Source organism: Branchiostoma belcheri, unplaced genomic scaffold, assembly GCF_001625305.1.
Source record: "Branchiostoma belcheri isolate BF01 breed outbred unplaced genomic scaffold, Haploidv18h27 scaffold7, whole genome shotgun sequence".
Lineage (NCBI taxonomy): Eukaryota > Metazoa > Chordata > Leptocardii > Amphioxiformes > Branchiostomatidae > Branchiostoma > Branchiostoma belcheri.
In genome coordinates this window covers 274,280-291,168 of record NW_017804353.1, presented here as the reverse complement: position 1 = coordinate 291,168, position 16,889 = coordinate 274,280, and the positions used below count along the sequence as shown (strand labels likewise).

The following is a 16,889-nucleotide window of genomic DNA, read 5'->3' as shown; positions in this document are numbered from 1 at the left end:
GGGGGGGCCAAAATGCCCCTGGCATGTTATCTCTCTATTTGGCAGATTTCTACTCTTTCCAGCTGCCTCCCGACACCTGGTAGAGGCTAGAGATAGCCTGTACACAGTGGCCTTGAGGCAACAATCTGGCAGCCAGGCCAGGCTACGTTGTTTACTGATGCGAAGAGCTTCGTGCATGAGTACCCTACTCTCCAAGCAGAGGTTGTGGGGGAATGATCGTTACCTTTTTATATATGGCCGTTTTTTTTGTCGCTACCCCCACCTGTCGGTGGCCGCGAACCTTCTCTGGCTAATGGATACTGCCTGGCCAATTTGATGCTGTTTTTTGCCACCGAAAGGGATCTGCTTGGAGATTAGGAGTACCCATCTTCCCTCGTTGCCACGTCCTCTCGTATGACGAAACCTGATGGGGCTGACTGATAATTGTTAACGTGGACCAATGAAAAAAAAACCTACCGAGGTAAACCTCAAAAACGGTTTGTTCTGGTCTGTCCCGCACATTTGTTCAGGGGCACTTGTCCAGAACGCACCGAGCTGTGGAGACAAGACTCAGATCGCGGCCGGTAGAACAGACACACGACAACTGGGTGCGGCTTGGACCAGACTTAGAATCGACTGAGCAGTATTTCACTCAACTTTCCAGAAAAGATCGGACGGTAAGAAACGTTGTCGGATGCTAGTAGTTCGGTTAAAGTCTCTTTCCATACTTCTTATTTCGTTTTTTTTCTACGTGTATATTGTTTTTTTTAGATGTGCCGACGTCCTGAGTAAGAACATGTTGCTATATTCACGTTGAAACAACAATGAAGAACCTTGTACGAGCAAACTTATCAGTATCAATTTGTCTTCAAGCACTTACACGTGTGTTCTGAGAATGGCAATAGACTGCTAGGTGAAAGATATGCCTTCGTCTGTTTTTGCTCAGGAATCTACCAGACAAACATGATGTGGAAAGTGTTCCTGGTTACTTTTCTGATGGCCGTCACCATTGGCGGAACAATTGGCGGTAAGTACCGAGGATTCCTTTGCGTAGTGGGAAAAGTCGAAACTTAGTTTGTCCAGTGGCGAAGTAGTAGACTCAAAGCAGCAACTGTCGAAGGACCGTACATTGTCGCTCTGTGCCGGAAAGAGGGAAGATTAGAGATAAGAGGAAAGTTGGAAGTTCGTGAGCTCAATGTTCCAAGATTTGAAGCTGCCCATCATTACGTTTGTACAGCATTTGATGATTTTCATAGGCTTAGCAGATCTAGGACCTAACAGGCAGGTGAATGTTTAAAAGTGTCGGATTGTGATAACTTGCCGTTCTAGCTATTAGCGGGAAATATGTGAAAATGACGTGGGCATTTTTGGTCTGGTTTTCCCCATTCAATTACCCGAAATCGAGGGCAACGATTGAAAATCCCTGACATGAAAATATCTGAAAATCCATTGCAGTAATTCTGAGCCGTCAATGTGATCGAGGTTACAATATCTTAAACGAGATTCAAGTTTCACGCATGTCATACGGCACAGTTTGAGGAGTTGGTAACTAATACACCATGTTATGTCATACCTGGGCCGCGATTACGTTCGATAAGGGTGTTCCGGCCCGTGTGATAACTAGCAGTACGGCCCGGGCTTCCAAATACAGTAGGGGCATTGTCAATAGATAGCTTTAAACAATGTCTAGAGCTAGAAGTCCAAGGGTTAGGTGTAACAAGTCGATCGGTGTAATATAGCCAGCTGCCGCCGCGCCGCGTGCCTGCGAAGCTGGTGTGTTACGCCGAAAGGCGGTTATACCGGCTATACAGATACAGATACAGATACAAATGTCCCATAGAATAATTCGAACGCGTTTCGCGCGCACCGAATGCGCCGCTTTCGAAATTTCGTACACCGAATTCGGATGTTGGAGTTGATGCCATTACCCTTCTTGTTTAAATACTGTAAGTCTACAAATTTCCGCGGTATATTTAGATTCGCGGAATTCGCGGGGACCTTTGTACCGCGAATCTATTTCCCCGCGAATATGTTTTGCGTAAGTGTGCCCCCCTCCCCACATGCATTCACGACGGACTTCGAGTTCAAGCGAAACACGCGATCCACAAATCACCGCAAATCAACTTTATTCTTAGAAGATGTACGTAGTTGAGAACTGTATCAAAATTATTAATGTTAAACTGTTATAAAAAATAATGTTATGAGACACCGAATAGCGATAGCACTGGCCGTGTCAACCGCGTACCACTCGACAAAAATCTTTGCGTGTAGAGCGCCGGCCATACCGCTAAAATATGGGTACATCGGGCATATCTACAAATATTCTGGCGAAAAATCTAAATTATAATTGTTGGTACCTGGGAAATGTTACTTGGTTCTCATTTACTGGAGTTTTTTCTTGTTTTGATGGGTATAAACGCTAGCGTAGCATGGCTACAAGAAGGCGACCTTGGGACACTTCGAATTCCGCATTCATCGAACGGCAAAAATCTCACCGAATACGCCATAAATTGGCATAGCAATACATGTTTTCCTGAAAGATTCTTTTCATTATGCATTTCTTCACCACAGTGTCGATGTGCAGTTGTGGAATTTAGCGCTTTAGCTGTATTTCCGAACGAAGAAAATTGTTTCACGCGGTTCAGTTTGAATGTGTATTACCGCCGGCACGACGGAACAACCAATCAGAGACGCGTAATGCGGACATGTGATGCAACATTTGCATACCGACAGAGCAGGCAAAGAGCCTCGCGCGGTGCAGGAAACAATTTTTTGCGCCGTGTTTTAGGAGATAAATGCCGGGACACAAACATTACAAATTATTTTTTTTTAATAGCCAAGGAGAAATCGCGAATCTAAAAATACCGCGGATTGTCCATTTTCCCGAAACCGCGAACTTTAGGCCCCGCGAATCTAAAGAGACTTACCAAATTTTGGCACATTATGCGTCTTGAAAAACGTCAGGGATTTTGGGCCCAAGTTAGGCCACACCAGGCTCTAGGCCTGGGTAGTCCATAGTAGTTAGCGACAATACGGAGCCGGTGGTAACTCCGGAGGCTTAATGTGTGGATGGAGCCCAGTGAACATAGGTCCTAGGAAATCTGTGTGCCAGATTTCAAGTAATTAAAAAGTTTGGAGGTATTTCCTTTTTCAATTTCCCATGTACAACATCCTGTTCATACAGAAAAACTGTGTCTCTGTATAGTTTGGTTCACCCCTAAAAAGTGCAGAAAAGGTTGAGAATATAAAGGTATGTCATTTCACTGGTTTGCCCAGAGGCTATGAAGTATCGATTTTTGACATCCTTTTTAGGCTTTTATCCTTTTGATCAGAAGCACGGACGGCTTTTCACTTTTCAAGGCCACACCGACTTAATTTTATGGATGACATCCTCTGAAGACCCCCAAACTAGTGCGCGCAAGCGAATAAAAAAATTCCGGCCAAAAATAAAAATGCTACTAAACCACAGAAATACAAAGCTGGTATTGTGAATTCGCGGCAGTACATAGCGACGTATACGTACTGAGTTCTTGAGTTGTGGAGCTTCGGCAGCCTGGGTGCCATCATACACTATTTACTGTCATGATTCGAGTTGTTATTGCTGTTTTTATTTTATGCCAGATATGTATATTTTGGGTTCCCTGGGATTCCGTAAGTGGGTGTTGGCTGGTTTTGCATTAGAGATCAGAGATTGGATGTGTCTATGTTGCATGTAGTGTATTTGGAAGGGTCCGAAAATTTCTTTTGGATCATGTAGGGACAGTTCATTTGTGGGTTGGAGTAGCTTTTGTATATAGGGATGGGGATGGAGGGAAGTATGTCGTATTCCTGCAAATTATATAAGTTTTTTTTTCTATTTATCAAGGCCACACGAATTTAATTTGTTGGTTTTGTTTTATGATAGGGGCCATGAAGTCAACACAAAAGGCTGGGTTAATTAGTATTAATATTTAAACAATGAATTTTGAACTTTTAATCAAACGACTGCATTGATAGATAGAAAAACTGTAACAACTCTAGGAAGAAAAGGACTTTCCTCAACTGTTGGGGAAAAATGTGAGCATATTTGAGTTGATTCAGAACCAGAATTTTTTATTTTTGCAAATCAGAAAAAAAGGAAGGTAAATCTGAGAACCAACAAATTAAATTGGTGTGGCCTAACTTTGTTTTCGATCACTTCACGAATTTTAAAGCTATTGTTCAGAAACATAATTTAGATATTGAGACGGCCTACAAGTGAAATCTTGAACATCTTTTTCTGATTCTGATTTTCCTTGAACATCTTTTTTCTGATTGTCTAAATTCTAATTTTGCTTTTTGAAAATGATTGTAGTTATGTTGCAGACTAACTCTCCGTTTTCTGTAAATTCATTCAAAATTCAAATTCAAAATTTGTTTCTTAACCCGTCTGCTGATGCAAGACAACCTGCCCTCAGAATGAACAAGTGTACAAGATCTAGTAGGAGATTACAGTGTTACCTTCTTAGTACTAACACAGAAAATTTCTAAAGAAAGTTCATTTGGGTTCAATTTCAGATGACACCGCGTACGATGCCGATACTGCTTCTTCTTCTTTAGAAACTGCTCCGGCTCCGGATACTGCTGCTTCTTCTTTAGAAACTGCTCCGGCTCCGGATACTGCTTCTTCTTCTCTCGAAACTGCTCCGGCTCCTGATACTGCTTCTTCTTCTCTCGAAAATGCTCCGGCTCCTGATACTGCTGCTTCTTCTTTAGAAACTGCTCCGGCTCCTGATACTGCTTCTTCTTCTGTCGAAACTGCTCCGGCTCCTGATACTGCTTCTTCTTCTGTCGAAAATGCTCCGGCTCCTGATACTGCTGCTTCTTCTCTCGAAACTGCTCCGGCTCCTGATACTGCTTCTTCTTCTGTCGAAAATGCTCCGGCTCCTGATACTGCTTCTTCTTCTGTCGAAAATGCTCCGGCTCCAGGTGCTTCTTCTTCTGTCGAAAATGCTCCGGCTCCAGGTGCTTCTTCTTCTGTCGAAAATGCTGCCGGAAGTGCTTCGGCTTCTTCCGAAACTCGAATGGGTGGCTGCTCCACCGACATTGTTCTCGTTCTCGACGACTCTTCGAGCATCACGCCGGCTGTGTTCTCCAGCAGCCTGTCCTACATGGTCGACTTCACCAAATGCGGCAACGAAACTGGAGTAAGTATTTAGTTCTTAAGACTTACATTTGAATTACCTCCAAGTTTGAAGTCATGGTTTCAGTGTTGTTTTTTTATTACCTTATCTTTTTATAACGTTTTTTTACCTCCATGAAAAATGGAGGTATTGTTTTTGGGGTGTCTGTCTGTGTTTGTGTGTGTGTGTGTGTTTGTGTGTGTGTTTGTGTGTGTGTGTGTGTGTGTCTGTCTGTCTGTGTCTTTGTGTTTCCGCACATTTGTAGTCAGCATAAGTTCATAACGCCTTTATGGATTGTGATGATACTTGGTATGCTGGTAGGTCTTAGGAAGCCAAAGGTTAAGGTCAAATATAGGCCTCCTGGTGGCTGACCTTGTTTCAGTGTTTTTTCTATTACCTTATCTGTTTATAACGTTTTTTTTATACAGAGTATATGGTATGGGGGAATATTTGTGTGTGTACTAACGTTACTTATACTTATAGCTTTTTCTTCTTTCGTGTTGAATGTGACACAGGTTGGAGTTATTGTTTTCAACTGCATACCAAGGACAGAAGTTTCCCTGGGTCTGTACACAATGGGTGATCCGGACCTCAAAGGCGACATCGAATACATAATGCAGCAGGGAGGACTGAGCCGACCAGGCCCGGCTATTCGCTACACGATGGGCACGGTAGGGCTCCTAATCTGAACTGAGAAGAAGTACATGTTCTAATTATCTTTTGAATCCCTTCGTATGAAGAGCAGAATTTGTTAGAAGTTAAAACTTTTGATCCAACACAAAGAAATCTCTCACCTAGAACTTTCGACCAGTCACTCTGGTCTTCCTCAGTAGACTGACCCAGTAAAGCTTGTCACTTGGCTTCTTTGAAGTGTGACGTCAACACTGGGTGAAAGGTATCTGGTAGACGATGTCAGCCCCCGTCGCGGTTCAATGAAGTGTAGAATTTGCTTCTTTTCAGTCCTATGCCATTCCATGTCCGTATATTTGGTTTAATTGTGTCCAATGTTACAATTTTTGTCCAGTGGTATACTACTGTGGTTTGGATTTAAAAAAACTTTATATAATTATTCATTCATGATTACCCAACCCTCTTCAACGTAACTATGCTTCTTCTTTTGCTTTTGTTTAGACTGATTGGAGTGCTGGGGCTCATCGAGTGATGATAGTCCTGACAGACGGGTTTGTTGAAGGCGAGGTAACGTATGATAGACCTTCTACTTTGTATCTCCGGGTGTGTCTGTGGTTGTGTGTGTGTGTGTGTGTGTGTGTGTGTGTGTGTGCGTGTGTGTGTGTGTGTGTGTGTGTGTGTTTGTAGGTATTTGAATGCAGTAGAGGATGGCAAGAAAGGGGGTTCTAACTAAAGATTGACCTCACGATCAAGTTGGCAGTCAAAGTATTCTCCCCGAATCCTGCTAACACAAATACTGGGATTATACCCAGTCAACACCTCGCAATATTTCTGCCCTAGGTACATTGAAATTAAGGCAAACCATCTCTTTTTCATTGCGCCAATAAATTCACAAAAACTCAACATATTTCTATTCAATCATTCACCAACCCGATGGAAACAGTCACGGATAACGCAATGGTTTCAATTGTCTGATTATGTTTACCTTCGATTATGTTTACCGAAGGAAAACATATTGTTTTTGCTCAGTTTCTTCCTCTTCTTCTTCAAACAGTGACCTATGACCTGACCAATGACATGATTTGTTGACGTCTGTCACCATGGTGACTGGTGTTGGGTTACATAATGTTGCAATTTCATGCTCTGCTCCTGTCACCATATACTAGTTACTGTAGTACAATGTATTTGAATGTGTTTGAGTAAGAATTAACAGAGCAGACCATGTCCGAAGGTAAACATCATGCATTTGCTTTGCAAATGTTACTTCTCTAGTTTCTTCTTCTCTTTTTAGCCTCTGGATGACCACCAAGCAGAAGCTGACGCAGCAAGAGCCGCCGGGATCACCCTTTACAGCGTGGGGATTGGCAACCTTGTGGACAACGGAGTGCTTGAGGACATCGCCGGTGGCAGCAGCAGAGTTTTCGACGACACCAACCCGTGCGATCTCTACGACAAGATAAAAGAAGACTGTGGTGTGTATTAGTTATCAACTACAGCATAGAACAACAGTGCACTAATGTTTTTTAATGGAATGGTTCAATGCAAGGCCTATACGAAAGATGAGAGAAACATGGCTATGTCAAGAGATGGCGGTGAACGTTTGATTTGAAAGCCTGTAGATTGTAGGTTGGTGGGAAACACTTGCCAGGGAGGGAATTCCAAAGCTTGGCCGTACGGAGAAAGAAACTGTCACTGTAAAATTTAGCGTTAACGTTACCTTTACCTTTCCTTGTTTTGCATAACCACAATTTTGTATGTTAATTAAGTACCAGCCGCGTAAGATCAGATCTATCTATCTATCTATCTATCTATCCATCTAACACACTTGAAACTTACCGTAGCACCATACCAAATCCTTATCTGTAAGACAAGATAAGAAAGGACTGTGGTGCGTATTAGTTATCAACTACAGCATAGAACAACAATGCACTAATGTAGCTTCTTTTGCATAACCCCAATTTTGTTAATTGTCTCCACTTTATTTGCATATCAATCAATAGCTTATAAATCTGCATTTCCCCTCTGGTCTCTCAGTCACTGACGAAAGCTAGTGGATACTAGCTGAAACGTCTGACGTTTCCAAAATCATATCCAGTTGCTTGAGTAACTGCTTTTTGGCGCACAATTTTGTATGTTAAGTACCAGGTTCTAAAGATATGATCTATCTACTAGAATCTGTCCATCTAACAAAAACCTTAGCACCATACCACTGTCTTATCCTTATCTGTAATTCACAGATTAACTCGCGGAGACGGCAGCAGCAGCAGCAGCAGCAGCAGCAGCGACATCGACAATCAAAATAATTCAAGAGAGCCCATGCCAGAACTTAAGAATTACCATCAATATGGACATAATTTAGGTTGAAGCCAGAGAAAATTGATTCAGTGTCTCAAACAGATGCAAATTGATCCAACAGTATGAGCAATGTTTTGGGGTGTGTGAACTGACACAAAACTCGATAAAGAAAAGGCTCCATCCCTGAGGAGTTGCCAAAATATCCTCGCTGTAGAAGAGTTTCAGTAACAGATATGTTTCCTTCTGGACAAAATAACGGCTCGAAAAAAATTGTCGACAATCACTTTGATCTGAAAGTGCCTTACATGTACATCAGACAATAAATAACATACAAAAGAGCTATCTGCAATTAAAAAAGTCCATAGCATGTCCAGAATACATGTCGATGCCGTGTAAAAACAATGTACATGTATTAAGAACATTTATGAACAATTACATGCTTCAGACCTTGACAATAAGACCTTGATACACATTGGCTCAGTATCAGATAATAAAGACCCACATTTCGAAGATGAAAACTGGCAAATAAACCGATCTTGCCTTACTAATAAATAAAATCTAAGATTGTAGCTTATGTAGATACAAAACATACATATCCTGAGAGATTCCAAAATAGACATATAGATACCTACTGATATATCTACAAATATCTACAAATAGGATAATGTTAAAGCTGGTGGCGATGGTAGTGTTAAATTATATTAATCTTACTTCAAGCAGTCAGACAGAAACATCGTAAAGAACCAATATTCAAGAAATCTATAATCAAGATGGCGAATTCTTAAGACGCTAGTGTTTATCCTAAAGTAAAGAATGCTTCAAGTTATATTGATAAGTTTATTGCAAATTCCTGCAGTACAAAATGACTTCAAAATCTACATAATGAAAAGGGTAATTGTCTAAAACTATAGCTATGCCTAAACCTAAAACGTCTATGTTACCCACAATGCCTCATACTGCACATGCGCACTTCAAGAAATTATTCTTGATGATTCTGCTAGTAGATAGTCTTCATGCCCGATCGTGGAAATTTCGGTCCAAAAATTTCACTTACTAAAAATTATATCTTAATGATGTAGAGCTTATAATTAATAATTAATGTAATCAAGAAAGGTGCAAGAAATAATGAATGCATTGCAGTGAACATTTCACGATGTGGCTTCATAATTAGAAGTACTAACTCTTGATATAATGATGTAACCAATAGATGTGCAATAAATGGTGATAGACAAAGACTGCGTTTTTCGTTTTATTTTCTCCATTTTTATATGTATAAGATTAATTTTTATTGTTTATATGCACATATATACAACAAAAATACATAATCAAATAATAAAAAATGAGGACAAATATGCTGGGGAGGCCTGAAACCTTTGTAGTTTTTCCCAAGCGAAATAGTAAATATGATATTAATATACAATATATACAAATTCCGTATAATTCCGTAAATGTGAATTTAGGAGTTCCTCCTAGCGGTTTTTTGTTTTGCTGCACCAATGATTATTTGTCGGTGGTTGACCAATATTTAATATTTACGAAAATGTATAGTTCCGGAGTCTAGAGTACTTTGTTAGGGACGTTTTCTCGGATAGGATGTAAAGCTTGGGGTCTCGTGTCTGTGGAGAGCCACACCTCAAGAACGTTAAACTTCCCATTACATCGAAAGCAGTAGCAGTCCTTTCCGGTGTGAGTGGTTCAAACCTTAGGCCACACCATCTTAATTTATGGATGACATCCTCCGAGGCTCTGGCCTGGCTCTAGGCCTGGGTAGTCCATAGTAATTAGCGACAATACGGAGCCGGTGGTAACTCCGGAGGATGGCAACAAGGCTGCCGAAACTCCACGACTCAAGAACTCAGTACATACGTACAGTGTCGTATACGTCGCTGTGTACTGCCGCGAATTCACCATACCAGCATTGTATTCCTGTTTTTTAGTAGCATTTTTATTTTTGGCTGGAATTTTTTATTCGCCCGTGCGCACTAATTTCGGGGTCTTCAGAGGATGTCATTCATAAAATTAAGTCGGTGTGGCCTTGCAGTCTGGTCTCATGATTGACATCTTGAAAAGAGGATCAATAGTTATCTGTTATGTCAATCCTTCCACAGTGCGTGGTAAATCTCGATAAATATAAGTCATAAAAGATTTCACCTCACATCCTAGTTGTGTTTGTTTTCTTCCATGTTTCTGTAAACATAAAGTACAATTCATCACTGTCATCACTGCGTCAGCAGGGACACTATCAGATCGACTCATCATTTTCGTCAACAGCTCCACTATGCATGATGTACAAAATGACTAACAAACTGTACTGGTGGACGTCCCAACTACTAAGTACCTAATACCAGCCCAGAAGAGAACAAGAAATAGCCACGCCTTCAAGTACGAGAGTTATCAACCAAGGATTGAGGTGTTCAAGAATTCATTCCTTCCTAGAACTATCCCAGAGTGGAACTCACTGTCACCAAGTACAGTAGGGGCATTGTCATTAGATAGATGTAAACAATGTCTAGAGTTAGAAGTTCAAGGGTTAGGTGTAACAAGTCGTTCGGTCTGATGTAGCCAGCTGCCGCCGCGCCGCGTGCCCGCGAAGCTGGTGTGTTACGCCGAAAGGCGGTTATACCGGCTATACAGATACAGCTCCACTTGAAAGCAGATTATTGATTTTACTTTGTGTTGTATATTTTGATGTACGGAAGCGAGTGCAGCTTTACGCACTGACACATAAACTCTGACCAAGAGCAGCAGTAGCCTCCGTAGCAGGCTTACAGAACTGGGGGTTTGGTGGTCTTCGGCTGTTTTCTAATAAGCCCAGTTCTAAAAACGGGGGTAATTCAACCAGGCCGGCTATGCTGTTTATATGCAATCAGAAAACAGCACATAAAAGCTCCCATAGACCCTGAAGACCCCCCCAAAACCCCCAGTTTTTGGCATGCTATGGAGGCTAGAGCAGCAGTAAATATTATGAGTGGGCCCTTTAGTAGGACCTGAACGATTTGAATGTCCATATCTGGACATTAGTTTACACAATGATTTTAATCTACCTTATATCGTACTGTTTATCGATATTCACAGACTACAAATCTGACGTATTTGCTTGGTACTCACCCGCTGAAAAAACTGGGATTTGCTTTACTGATTGGCTTTATTTTGGTCAGGAGTATGGGGTTAATAGTTTAAGAAATGGCCATACTTAATATGTCAAAATGTTTAAAACATCTGGATGTGCACCATGGTTGACTGGTGGTTGGCTGGTGTACCGGAGTATGTTAGCAGTGTTTTGGGTGTGTTCGGGGGTCAAATTTGACTCAAATTCGATTTGAGTTAAATTTGAGTGGTCCCCCGACCATCAACCTTTGTTGGTTTCTGGTCGAAGGAAGTTCTGTATGTTTGAATGGGTCTTAAGGTATATTTTAAATTCTGCTTGCTGTAATTTTGTCCTAGTCAGATGCATGTAATTTTCACAGACAATGGATACCTTCCAAAATCCGTTTGGGTCTGCAGCAGTGAAAGCAAACAACCTTAAGATTTCATCCTGCATCCTTGTTGACATTTCTTCTCTGTATACTTCCCCAGTAAATATTGAAATATACATTCTTTTCTCATAATTGTTCCCATCACTCTGCTAGATATTAGAGCATTGATTTTAGGACGTTTTGTACACTTAAATGTGCGCAGGATAGGGGATAAACATCATCATCATCATAATAAAAAATAAACAGATGCTCTGGAATTAAGGTGAAGGCGAGCCCCTCTGCAATGATTGCATCAGCTTCCATAGCAACAACAGATATTCCTGTCTGGTGTGGTCTCTTTCAATGCCGGATCTCGTTGCATGTTGGGAGACGCGGTGCACTATGGGCACAACTTGCGCTGACGCAAAGAGCTCCGTGTCGGAGTACGCATCTTGTCCCGTTACCACGTCCTCTCGTATGACGTACCCTGACGATGAGAGTTTATATGTTATTACTAACGTGGACCAATGGAAAGAGTGCTGGGTTTGGGCTTATAAGGGTTTGTGTCGGACAGTCTGGCACATTTGTTCGGGGACACTTGTCTCAAAGTTACCGCGCCGTGCTGTGGAGAGAAGAGAGCGCGGGCGAGAGAGAACCATATAGCGACTGCTGACGGAGGTTGGAATCAACCAAACAGTGTTTCCCTCGGAACACCAAACGGTAAGAGATGTTTTCATACTCGAGTAGTTCAATTAAATTCTTTTTACATATTCCTTCCTTGTGATTTCTTTTGTGTAATTGCTTTTCTAAAGTTTGCCGACACAAGTGCGACACCACCAGGCTTTGCGAAATACGAAAGTTTTTCAAAATCTTTCAACAACTAAGAAACTTGCTCCATGAAGGTTTTAAATCTGGTTTTTAAACATCCTTGCTTCCTGCCGCCTCAAGAACCACCAGTATCCGAAGAGGATTGAGAGAATGAGTGTGTGTGTGTGTGTGCTTGCATGATACACACGTATTAGGCGACGCTTGTTTTAAAACAAGATCATTACGGGTGTATTTTTGATGGTGTCAGATCTTGGTTAGGACGATTCCATGGTGAAATATTCATCTGTTTTTACACAGGAATCTACTCGGCAAATATGGTGTGGAAAGCGTGGGTGACCACTTTGGTGCTGGCCATCACTATCGGCGGTAAGTACCGGCGGTTTCTTTACGAAGAGAGAAAAAAGTTAAAACTTTGTCTAGATTGAGCCTTGTAGCCTAATGGCCGACTGAATGAGCTCATAAGAATCCAGTGCTAGTGCGAGCTCTAGGGGCACCAGTGTAGGCTCGGGTGGCAGTGTGATCTCTGAGAGCAACAGTGTGTTCTCGGGTGGCAGTGCGCACTCTGCAGCAACAGTGGGGTCTCGAGTGATAGTATGATGTCTGAGAGCAACGGTGGGGTCTCGGGTGGTAGTGTGATCTCTGAGACCAACAGTGGGGTCTCGGGTGGCCGTGTGATCTCTGAGAGCAACAGTGGGGTCTAGGATGGCAGTGTGATCTCTGGGGGCACCAGTGAGGACTTCGGGGAATCTGTCTACAATATAGGACGAAGCCTCATGTACATGTAGTAGACTCATGCAACAGGACACAAAAGGTCCCTGCTGGGGTCCAGCTAAAGCCATCGGCCGATATTCTTGTTTATATTCCAAGTTCCAACATGTAATCACAAGATGTGGTGACGGAACACTCAAGTTTTTTCAACTTATATTAATGCTGCCACCAACACAGTGTACAATACTATATTAGTTACTCATTTTCACCTGAGCGAAGTGTTAAATTCGTGTAAAGTGCCTTTCCCAAGGACACAAGATCAGTGGCGGCATGTCAGGACTCGAACCCAGGACCTCTTGGTTCCGAGTCAAGCATTATATAATGAATGTCCTTGAGTGCCAGTAAAATACTGGTTGGTTCCGAGTCGAGCACTCTGCCGTTACGCCACACGACCCCACTTTTTCTGTGCTCAAAAGTGATGCATAGATCTTCTTCAATTCTTTATTTCCATGCATTGCAGACATACAAAATAGAACTATAATGTTGCCTGAATGGCATTGGTTTTTACATCATTACATTAGATATCATTACATATAGTGCTCCTGGAGCTTGAGTTGCTTGCTTTTATCCCGCAGCTGATGGAATTGGGGGCTCCTCCATCGATATAGTCCTCATCCTTGACGACTCTTCCAGCGTTCGGCCGCCTGTGTTCTACAACACCCTGTCTTACATGGTCCAGCTCACCAGGTGCGAGACTGACATCGAAACTGGAGTGAGTCGTTTGTTTTGAACCATACCTTCAGACATTTAGATAGAACAGAAGAATTTGTATGCCTTATGAGAAGTAGACGTTTTTTTCCCAGACAGCTGTTACCTGTCTCCTGTTACTGTGTATTGAGTATTATACTTGATTGTAAAAGCAATTAGCCCTCGGGCATGATTTTGCGAATAAAGTTTCTATGAAACTACTTTTTGGTCCACTTTATCTAAAGGTCCAAGATTTTTCTTTAAAAGATTGACTGATTCGTGTCACCAACGAGGCTGGAATCTTGGAAAACTGCTCACTTTGTCATTGGAAAAAGTTATCTCTGACTTTTTCTTTGAAATCCTCTGAAAACGCAAGAAATGCCATTTCAGAAGGTTCATTTTTCAAAATTTCCCGGGGGAGCATGCCCCCAAACCCCTTCGGCCTTCGATGGTCCCTCAGGCAGTGGGAAGAACCATTCAAAATCCTGCATACGGGCATGAAGTTCTTGCTAAAAGCTAATACTTTTTACTTGTTGAATGTGACACAGATTGGAGTCATTGTTTTCAACTGCGTGCCGAGGACAGAAATCCCTCTCGGCCTCTACACGATGGGCAGCATGCAACTTTCCTACGAGATCTCACAAATAAAGAGACAGGGAGGACGCACCCGGCCCGGCCCGACTATTCGCTACATGAAGGACACGGTAGGACTTCTAATCTTTTTTTTTTTAATATTCCAACATCTAATCACAAGACGTGGCGACGGCACACTCAAGTTTTCTCAACTTATATTAATGCCGTCACCAACACGGGGCAATACAATACTCATTTTCGCCTGAGCGAAGTGAGGAAAGTCGTGTAAAGTGCCTTTCCCAAGGGCACAAGATCGGTGGCATGTCAGGACTCGAACCCGGGACCTCTTGATTCCGAGTCGAGCACTTTGCCGCTACGCCACACGACCCCACAGACTTCGAATCTACAGTGTAGTTCTGAACTGTACAAGTCAAGCTGTTTTCCATTTTCTGATTTTGTTCTAAGGAATGGTGGAATGGCTTCTTTTCCCATTTAGAAAACCTTGAATATAAATATATCATATTTATATAAATGAATCTGCCTTCAGCCACGGAAGAAGGGTGCTGGACCGCACCTAAAAATGTCTTGAAATTCTTGAAAAAGTATTTTGTCCAGCGGTACAGTTTGGATTAATTCCCTATTTCCTAACCTTCATTAACGTAGGCTTCTTGTTTTGTTCTGTTTTTGTTTAGTCCCGTTTCGGTGACGGGGTGTACCGAGTGGCCATAGTCCTGACAGACGGGTTTATTAAAGGCGAGGTACCGTATGACAGACTTTCTACATTTTATCATGGGGTATTAGCTCAAGGTAAAGAGGAATTGTTTTGTGTGCATGTGTGTGTGTGTGTATGTATGTGTGCGTGCGTGCTTGTATGACTTTTGTATGTATGTATGTCTGTGTTCGTGCGTGTGTTTGCTCTACATGTACGTAGGTATTGGAATGCGCTAGGATGGCAAGAAGGAGCATTTTGTAAAACTAAATACTTTCCGAAGGTTTTGAAAGAATTACCTTACTGAACTTTCCGAAGGCCTTGAATTTCCGATTTTCTGTACTCTTTTTAGCCACTAGATGACCACAAAGGAAAAGCAGCAGCAGCCAGAGCCGCCGGGATCACGATGTACAGCGTGGGAGTCGGAGACCGTGTGGACATGGATGCCCTCAATGACATCACCGGTGACGCCAGCAGAGTTTTCGACGACAACAACCCGTGCGATCTCTATCGCAAAATAATCAAGGATTTTGGTACGTACTCTTCGTACGTAAGACAACACTAATGTAGCATTCTCTGGGTTTGTTTTGGATAGCCGGTGAAAAAAAGGCCTCAAGTCGTAACATGTCTTATCACTGTCTTATCCTTATCTTTAAATTCATAGATAAAACCCCCCGCTCTGGCGGCAACAGCATCGGTGACTCCATGAGCAGCAGCGGTAGTGCCAGCGACGGTGGCGCATCCAGTGAAAGTGCGAGCTCAGGGAGCAACGGCGGGGAGCTCCGAGGGCAAGAGCAGTGGCTCCAGCGAGAGCAGTGGCAGAAGTGGTGGCACCAGCGGTGGCTCCGTCGGCAGCGGTGGACTCCAGCGGTGGCTCCGACAGCAGCGATGGCTCCGACAGCAGCGGTGACTCCAACGACAGCGGTGACTCCAACGGCAGCGGTAGCTCTAACGAGCTCGCCGCAGCGTGGCTCGCCCCCAGCGAAGGCTCCGTCAGCAGCGGTGGCACCAGCGGTGGCTCCGTCAGTAGCGGTGGCACCAGCGGTGGCTCCGTCAGCAGCGGTGGTACCAGCGGTGGCTCGCGCCCCAGCGAAGGCTCCGTCAGTAGCGGTGGCACCAGCGGTGGCTCCCTCAGCAGCGGTGGCACCAGCGGTGGCTCCGTCAGCAGCGGTGGCACCAGCGGTGGATCCGCCCGCAGCGGTGGCACCAGCGGTGGCTCCGTCAGCAGCGGTGGCTCCGCCCCCAGCGGTGGCTCCGTCAGTAGCGGTGGCTCCGTCAGCAGCGGTGGCTCGCCCCAGCGGTGGCTCCGTCAGTAGCGGTGGCGCCAGCGGTGGCTCCGTCAGCAGCGGTGGCACCAGCGGTGGCTCCGTCAGCAGCGGTGGATCAGCCAGCAGCGGTGGCTCCGTCAGCAGCGGTGGCTCCATTGGCAGCAGTGGCTCCGTCGGCAGCGGTGGCTCCGTCGGCAGCGGTGACTCCAACGACAGCGGTGGCTCCGCCCGCAGCAGTGGCTCCGCCCCCAGCGAAGGCTCCGTCAGCAGCGGTGGTACCAGCGGTGGCTCCGCCCCCAGCGAAGGCTCCGTCAGTAGCGGTGGCACCAGCGGTGGCTCCGTCAGCAGCGGTGGCACCAGCATAGGCTCCGTCAGCAGCGGTGGCACTAGCGGTGGCTCCGTCAGTAGCGGTGGCTCCGCCCCCAGCGAAGGCTCTGTCAGCAGCGGTGGCTCTATCAGCAGGGGTGGCACCAGCGGTGGCTCCCTCAGCAGCGGTGGATCAGCCAGCAGCGGTGGCTCTGTCAGCAGCGGTGGTAACAGTGGTGGCTCCGTCGGC

The 16,889-nt window shown here is 44.1% G+C and overlaps 1 protein-coding gene across 1 annotated transcript in view; it reads left to right on the top strand.

Moving 5' to 3' along the window:
- Positions 1–12,924: 12,924 nt before the first annotated feature.
- Positions 12,925–16,889, top strand: part of LOC109484278 (PE-PGRS family protein PE_PGRS26-like) — a 4,604-nt gene continuing 639 nt past the window's right edge. Inside the window, exons 1-6 of the mRNA XM_019787535.1 lie at positions 12,925–13,018; positions 13,672–13,808; positions 14,332–14,487; positions 15,049–15,114; positions 15,418–15,598; positions 15,730–16,866. Of these exons, the coding sequence (XP_019643094.1) occupies positions 12,925–13,018; positions 13,672–13,808; positions 14,332–14,487; positions 15,049–15,114; positions 15,418–15,598; positions 15,730–16,866 (1,771 nt within the window). The remainder of the gene's footprint in view (positions 13,019–13,671; positions 13,809–14,331; positions 14,488–15,048; positions 15,115–15,417; positions 15,599–15,729; positions 16,867–16,889) is intronic.